At 40.4% G+C, this 8,462-nt stretch overlaps 1 protein-coding gene across 1 annotated transcript; it reads right to left on the bottom strand.

The window, feature by feature from the left end:
- Nucleotides 1-1,340: 1,340 nt before the first annotated feature.
- Prmt6 (protein arginine methyltransferase 6) lies at nt 1,341-5,445 on the bottom strand. Its single transcript, XM_026411872.2, has 2 exons — nt 3,959-5,445; nt 1,341-1,766 (listed from the first exon to the last, which is right to left on the bottom strand). The coding sequence occupies exon 1, from the start codon at nt 5,181-5,183 to the stop codon at nt 4,056-4,058; it is 1,128 nt and encodes a 375-aa protein (XP_026267657.1). The 5' UTR covers nt 5,184-5,445; the 3' UTR covers nt 1,341-1,766; nt 3,959-4,055.
- Nucleotides 5,446-8,462: the final 3,017 nt, after the last annotated feature.

Below are 8,462 nucleotides of genomic sequence, written 5' to 3'. Positions count from 1 at the left end.
AAATCAGCTGTTCAACCCAATGAAAAATCTGAGACAAACACATTTTGTAGGAAATTACAGGGATATATATCTGAGTTCTCGGGTCCTTTCTCTAACCTCCTCACCCTCAGGCCTCTTGTAGGTATTTCAAGTAGGAAAACATTTTAATGTCAAAAAAATTTAGAAGAGAAAAAGGTTACATAAATACCAACAAAACATATATGATGTATTACAAGTGTGAGAGGAAAAATCAGAGAAAAAATTAGAGTGTGGAAGGGAGCCAGATGCAAAGATTAAAAAAAAAAAATAGGACAAGTGAGGCATAAAATTGGCTCAGCCTTCTAGCAGCCATTGTGGAGGGTCATCTAACCAATATGCTATGTCTTTTATGAAACAAACCAGTTATTCAGAGGATATAGACTTGTTTCTGGAATTAATGTCAGAGAGGATTTTTTCCTGAGGATTTCATTATGTATCTGAGAGTATAAGCTATATTTTTGCTGCCTTTCCAATCTTGCTTCAACAGAGATAAGGTTTAGTTGAATGAAACTTTTCCAGACTCAACAATGCATGTAAATTATTGATGTTGTTAATTAAGTTCCCTACCATATTATAGTCAAGTAGAATTTACTTATCTTAGAATTTATATTGCTGGTTTATTGGATCAATGAATAAATCAATGCATCAAAAGATGCACATGTAAGAATGGGATATCTTTGTTATTTAGTGCCCCCTAGACCAATCCCTCAGCCACATTAGGTAGTGTGAAGTATGAAGATAACAATAGGGCTGACCATAAGCAAAATGTTAGTTGTTTGCTGAAATGCTTTTCACATTTTTACCTTCTTGACTCTTGGCCATTTTCAGCATCACTTTCAAACTCATCTGGTTCTTTTCTCTCTGGTACCAAGGACCAAGGACAAATGGCCTCACAGTGTTGAGGATTCAGTTTTCTGGGGGCCTCAGGATATGTATCACATTTGATTAGCTGTTAAAGAATGGGCATTGGGAGTGTTTAATGAGTGCTTAGTATTTGTCAAACTTTGAGACCCTAATCTTAAAGGGGGTGGTTTTTCAAGGCCTAAGAGCTCTCCAGTGAGATTTCCAAGGGCTAAGGAGTTTTCCCTTTCTTGGTCATAAAAGGATAAAAATAGTTGTTACCTACTCAGGAGGTATGTACTTTTATGTTTTTGACTGAAGCATGCAGGATTGATATAATCAAAAAGTGAATTTTTGAGGTTAGGAGGACTTAAGTATCAGACATGCAACCTTATGCAAATCCTTCAATATCTGTATAAATCTGTATGAGAAAGGAAGATAATTATCTGTCCTTCCTAACACCAAGACCAACCCAGTCCTTAGCCTGTTGTTTATTATACTTAGTAGTTTATCTTATAAAAGTATGTATCTGAAGGCAGAATCTGTTCTATTGGTTTGTATCCTACATGGTTATAACAATGACTATTACTTCATACAATCAATAAAATATTCATTGGTCCAATGAAATAATGAAAATATTTGGGACATTTCATAGGGTTAAATAAATGTAAGTTGTTTGAGGGAAACAAGTATAACTTTACCATATTTTTCTTTGGGCCTAGGAGTTCTTGCTTGGGGCCCTAATGGCCCCAAACAATCAGTACCAGTCCACAAGAGAGGACAATGCCTGTATACTGATATATATTAGACTTGCATCCTTTAGGTCTTGGTTTTCCTTTGGATCATTTGGTGTCCAGGGTCATACATTGCTCTTCATGTATAGCCATGATGATACCATCACACGATACCTGGAAAAACAAACCAAAATGTTGAATATTTATTCTGTAGCAAAATTTGTATGTATCTAACAGCTCCAGATTTGCATGAATTTTATGTTTTCACAAGATTGAGAGGGTGCTGAGAACTTTTTACATATCAGGCATTATGTGTTTACCTGAATTAACCATTATACTCTCACATTTCTATGAAGTAGGTACTATTGTTATCTTCCTTTTGCCTCACAGCTTTGAAGGGAAAAATGAGAGGTTAAAATAATTTGTCCAAGGAAACTATGGTGAGGCCTAGGTGCAGGCATGGACTGTCTGGCTCCCTAGGCTAACCTCTTAACTTTTATACTATGCTGTTTCTTGATTGCCTGTTTTTATAATTCATTTTTCTTTCGAGAAAGAGTAACATGAATTTTGAAACTTACTTTGATTAATTATGACATATCCACCTTCACACCTATAGTTTCCCAAGTTTTAACAGGAATTTTCTTTGTGTGCTTATATTGGTTAATGAGAAATCTATAATGTATGTGAAATATGGAATTCTGAAGAATGCTTTCTTTTGGCCACATAGTACAGAGATTGTTATAAAAAGTTTAAACAAACAAAACCACTAGAAATCTACTCAAACCACACATTAAAACTCTAAGTAAATATTTGATTTTAAGTATATAGATGGCTCCAAAATAAGGAGCTCTTACCTCTAACTTAAACCAAACCTAGCTTCCTACAAGGTAGCATTTTTAGAATAATGGTATTAAAACGGTGACATTGTAACTGTACTGCTTGTTGTTTAATTATTTTGTAAAATTGATGACTTTGTACATGTATGTTTTCCTTCCTTCAAAATGGAAGATTAAATGGATCATGTATAACAATATCAAATTAAAAATTAGTTAGACTTAAATACTTTAATATGCAATGAATAAAAGAGCAGAAAATGCAAGTTACAAATAAAATGCTAGAGTACTTAAGAACACAATTTCCACTTTTTCTATTAGCACGTAAAAGCTACTAATATGCAAAAACCATACCTTTAGTCCTTTGAATTGCCCTGAAGCTGTGTTCTGAAGGGTTTGTAACACTTAAGAACTAATATTAAAAAGGCAAAAAGCATTATAACTCATGAACAACACACAAAACTTACTTAATCTGTAAAAATATTAGGAATGCAAATGTTTTATTTGCCATAGAGATAAAGAGGGAAACATCAGTGGAATGAATTTGACATGACTCACACTTCATTACAAGCCATTTTCCCAAATTCACAATTTTCACATTTGGGTGATCTAAAAAAAAAAAAAAAAAAAGTTAAAAAAGAAAAGAAAGGAACTTTCACTAGATGTAAATAGGCCAAGTCATTTAATCCCTTCACATGTTTAAATTGACTACACTTTTCTCTAGCTGGGAATGTATTTTCCTTATTTTAGTGAGCTTAAATAATGTACACATGGTAATGAATAAGGCCTGGGTTTAGGTCCAGAAACCCTCTCTATCAGCCTGTTTCATAATTACCCCAATATTATGGAACATGAGACATTTTCTTGGTACAGTTTTAAAAGTAATAAGAATTTTAAAATCCATGCTACTTCGCAGTTTTTCAGACTTTTTTTTTCCTCTAAATGTTGTATTTTGAATTTCTTAGGAATGCTATGTAATTTATATAAAGTCCCATTTCCATGTGTTCATAAACTTTAGCACTCAATAGAAGTAGTAGGAACTGGGCTATTTAAACTACTTCCTCTTCTCCACCCTTTAATTACCAATAGTGAGGTTTATTTAGAAAACAACGAGGAACAAGTACCATAGCCTACAGGCATCTAAGAATTGGGGGGGGGGGATTCAGACAAAGAAAATAAGGCTCTGGAGAGGTTAAGTCATAGTGGAAATTTCTGGAGTGGAACTTAACTCCTATACCCTCTTCCCAGCTGCAGACTTTATCTAAGTGTGAGGTGTTTGGTTTGTGCATGGACCCATTATAAACTGACATTTTATCCGTCTTTTTTTTTTTTCCCCCCGTGAAACAAAAGAAATGGAAATACAAGTGCTTGTTTCCACATGCTTTTAAGGCTTAAAAGCCTATCAATAAGCACGCTGTATCCATAGTTGGGGACATCGCTTTATAAATTGCCAGAAGAATCTCCTCAAACGGAGACTGAAGTCACTCTCCCTCCCCAAGAACCATGAGGGGAAAAGAGAGATAGTCCCCCTACTTGCACATGGGATCTCCCTTTCTCCTCCGACCTCCCTATGCCTCTCCCAAACAGGCCAGGCTGCCTTAGGAGGTGGGGCTGGGAGAAAAGGCAATGCTCAGTCTTCCATGGCAAAGTCTTTGGTCTTTTCCTCCTGGTCCCCCACTTTGTAGCGCAGCAGAACGCGCAGGCGACGAGGGTTGTCCCGGGAGGGCAGCAGCGTGATCTCTCCTGAAACGTCCGTGTCTTGTTCCACTTGTACCGGCTCGTTTAGGTAGAGGAGTGCCTGCTTCCAGTGTGTGGCCGGATGAAAAGGCGAGGTGGACAGCACCAGGGGTTTCTCCGAATCTCCTCCAGGGAAGGTCACCTGGAACCAGATGGCAAAACCATGCATGGGCGCCGAGCCATAACAGCTGCAACGGAAGCGCCCGCCCACCCCGGCCTCCAGCTCCTGCTCCAGGCCGGCGCGGGCCAGCTCGAGCTGAGCAAAACGCTGTGGCCGGGCCAGCACGTCCTCGCCGGACAGACCCTGCACCACGATCTCCGAGTGACTCATGAGGCAGCGTGTGGCGAAACTCTCTAGGCAACTCATGTCCACGCCATAGTGCTGCTTCACCTGGCTCCAAAAGCCTAGGCGCCACTCCAGCATCTGGTCGCTAATGGGGGCTACGAAGAGCTCAGCGGAAGCCGGTAGAAGAATACCGCCCTCCTTCAGCCACTTGGTCCGCGCGTGCAGCACAGAGCTCAGCATGGACTCGTGCAGAAGTCCATAGCCCATCCACTCGCTCACGATGGCATCCACCTGCTCTGGCAACTCCACGGTCTCCACCGGACCCGGCAGGACGTGCACTCGGTCCTCCAGCCCGTTGAGCCGCACTACCTCCCGGGCCTGTTGCCAAATGGCGCTGGCCTCCACCGCGTACACGCGCCGGGCCCCGGCCTGGGCACAGAAGATGCTCAAAATGCCGGTGCCTGCACCCACGTCCAACACGGTCTTGCCTCGCAGAGCTGCCCAGTTCCGCAGGATACCCAGGCGGTAGGCATCGGTGCGGACGCGGTCGGCGATCATCTCCTCGTGGACCGACACGTCCGAGTAGCACTCGTAGTACAGCTGGTCCCGCTCGCGCTTAGTCCTCCGGGGTCGTGGCACGGCCACCTCCTGCTCCCCGCCATCTTCCTCTTCAGTTCCCTCCCCTCCTTCGCCGCCGCCCCCCGACTCAAGCTTTCTCTTCTTAGTCTGCGACATCTTGGCGGCTGCAGCCGGCTCCCGGCGGGCTTTGCGAGGCGCGGCGCGGCTGGGAGCCCGAGGCTTCTGGGACTTGTAGTTCCCGCCCGCTTTCCTGCTTCCTGCGGGGCGCCCAGCGTTGGCCTGAGCTAGCTCGCCTGCCGGCGTTCTGCCGCTTTTAAGTCCTGACAACGCCTTTCCCACCCACCACACCCGGGTTTTGCAATTATTTGAATTCACCCTCCTTCTCTTAATCCTTCAGTTCTATTTTGCTTTCACTCCCCTCCCGAAGTAGACACGCCCACTTAAGACTAGAAATTCACCATTGTTTCTATGCTCAATTCACTGTTTTTTTTTTTTTTTCTTCTACCGATTTAAGGCTGCACTGCCGGCGTCCTACCACTTTGCCTAGACAGCTGTGATTCTTCAAGTTCTCCAGCGTAGAAGTTAGAAATTGTCTTACGCATTCCTCTCTTTGGTTTTCAGTGGAGTTAGGCTTCAAAGAAGGTGTAAATAGACTTAGTGAAAACCTAACTTTGTAAAACCTTTGTAATTCTAGTGCGACCACTAATCTACTGAATGGTTTAGGTCTAGTAATGGAACCCTATGGCTTTCAATTTTTCAACCATCCCTGAGCAACAAAGGCATGAATCTTCCTTCCACCTGAAGAAGGGTTGTATTTCTGATCTCTCTTCTATTTCAGGAGAATAGTTGCTTGGCTCACGGAACTGCTCTGGTAATCCTGTGGCTAATTTGGGGGTTAAATCCCAGAAGGACGCCCACTAAACAGTTAAAAAGCAACACACACACATATATATATATATATCCCAGATATCAAAATCCTTCACTTCTTTTGCTCACTTTTCCACTGCACTTCGTTCCCCCTGTGTCTCCTTGTATAAACAAGATTGCACACATTTATTCCTCTTCTATTTTGCTTTCAGTCAACCTTCAGATGTGAATCTCTTCTTTCATTGTTGCTCATAATGGGAATAAAATATATTTTAAGTATATGAGTGGCCGTGTTTTTAATAAGATGACAATAACATTATCTCCCAGCTTAAAAAAAAATAATTACACAGAAGGAAATGAGCTTTTATTTTCTTGTGGTCTCAAAATATATAATTGTTTAACTGATGGGTATATACTGTTCTTTGAGGGAAGAATTCCTTCACCCCATTCTGTTGTTCTTTCATTAACAGAATAGTGTTATTGATGTGGCATCCTCAGCTATACTTCTAATTCAGGACTTTCAATCCTGGCTGCTCATTATAATTCTCTAAGGAGGGGCTTGCCTAGCACTGTGAGGTACTGGGTTTCATCCCAAGCACCACATAAAACTACATAAACAAAGATATTGTTTAATAATAATATTAATTCTCTAAGGAGCTTAAAAAAAAAAAAAAACACCAACTATGGCTGGCTGGCCTAGTGTGCAGGCCTGTAATCCCATCTACTCTGGAAGCTGAGTTGGAAGATCCCAAGTTCAAGGCCATCAATTTAGGGAGACCCTGTCTCAAAATAAAATAAAAACTTTAAAAAAGAGCTGGCGGGTGTAGTTCGATGGTAGAACTTTTGTCTAGTATGAGGCAGTTCTTGGGCTCAATCCCCAGCACCACAAAACAATTTATGCCTGAGTCCACCTTAGACCAATTAAATCAGATACTCCACAAATGATCTTAGTTAAAATTTCCTTCATTGTTTTCATTGGGTAAGTTAAGGTTTTTTGGTGGCCTGGGCTCATCCATTTAAGACCCAAAACTCTTAAAGCTAGTTCTTTTTCTTTCTACCCTGGTTAAATACCTTATTTTAAGAAATTAGAGGCCCAGAGAAGAACATGGGATTTGAGTTATAGAGGTGAAAGATTATTTTTACCCTGTTACTTTGTGTATATGTCTCCCATTCTTTCTGCAGAGTATAATTTTTCCCCTTCAGTGTTATCTTTCCCTTTTTATGTGTTCACTTATCCACCAATTTTTTATTAACTTCCTTGTGGCCTCTTAAGAAAATTCTAAATTTGCTTTGTTTGTTCTAACTCCCAAATACATCTCAAGTTCAACTGCGTTTGTCTCCAGCCAACACCTAATTCCATTGTTCCATTGGTTCTTCCCTGGAGATCAGTCTCCCAAAGGGACCTTTGAGCCTCTAATTCCTGTCTAATCCCTTCTCCACAGAGCTGCAAGCATGAGATTTTAAAAACCCATATTGGATCACCTCATTCTCCAATAACTTTCCCTTCCAGTTAATAGAACAATCCAGTAATTTCAAGTAACTTCCTATTTCATCTTATATCAGTGTTCCCAACTTCACACTGTGATTGAGATACAGTAGTCTTCTCATACCACATCTTTCCTGCATGAGGTCTTCACTTAGGCATGTCCAGTGCTTGGAAAATTATTTTTCTCCCTTTAGAATTTTACTTTAATGGGCTTTTCTCTTCCTTCAGGTATCATTTAAAATGTTGTCTCCTAATAACAGCCTTCCCTGGTTACTTGAAGTAATTAATACTTTCTAATCCAAAACACTATTTTTTTCCTGCATAGCTTCATAGCTTTTGTTATTATCTGTGTGTGTTTAATTAACTTGATCTTTATAGGTTAGGAGACTTGGATTCCTATTTCCCCACTCTTGCACTAGAAGAAGGCCTGGTATCTAGAAAATACCTATAAATAGTCTTGAATGAAGACTATTGTGGATACATAAATCATTATTCGTGGAGGAATGATTAGAGTCCTGCTTTTTTTTTTTTAAAAAAAAGAATGCAATGTGATTCTGGTAAACTGAGATAAATTTCAGTATAGAGGGCTGGGGATGTGGCTCAAGCGGTAGCTCGCTCGCCTGGTATGCGTGCGACCCGGGTTCGATCCTCAGCACCACATACCAACAAAGATGTTGTGTCCGCCGAGAACTAAAAAAAAAATAAATATTAAAAATTCTTTCTCTCTCACTCTCTCTTTAAAAAAAAAAATGTCAGTATAGATTGAATTTGGGATTATCCTAGAAATGAGAATAGTTTCATTTTCCAAAAATACTGCTAGATAAAATACTTGTTACAGTCAAAACATATCTAGAACAGAGAAGAAAAGCCCCATGGTACTCTACTGTCTCATACTTTGGACTGATATAGAGAAGTTCACTACTGATTTGTTCTACCACACTGTGTAGTTTTAAGTAGGAGAGTGACCTACAGAAGAGTTCTGTAAGTACTGCCGTTCAGCAACAAATCACCTGGATGGGAGAAGAGTTGTACCTATTCTGGCAGCTGGCTTCCACTTCAGTGGTCTATTCAACATTATCTAT

The sequence above is a fragment of the Urocitellus parryii genome, chromosome 11, assembly GCF_045843805.1.
Source record: "Urocitellus parryii isolate mUroPar1 chromosome 11, mUroPar1.hap1, whole genome shotgun sequence".
Taxonomy (NCBI): Eukaryota; Metazoa; Chordata; class Mammalia; order Rodentia; family Sciuridae; genus Urocitellus; species Urocitellus parryii.
The sequence above is the reverse complement of the archived record's forward strand: the minus strand, read 5'-3'. Positions and strand labels throughout refer to the sequence as shown.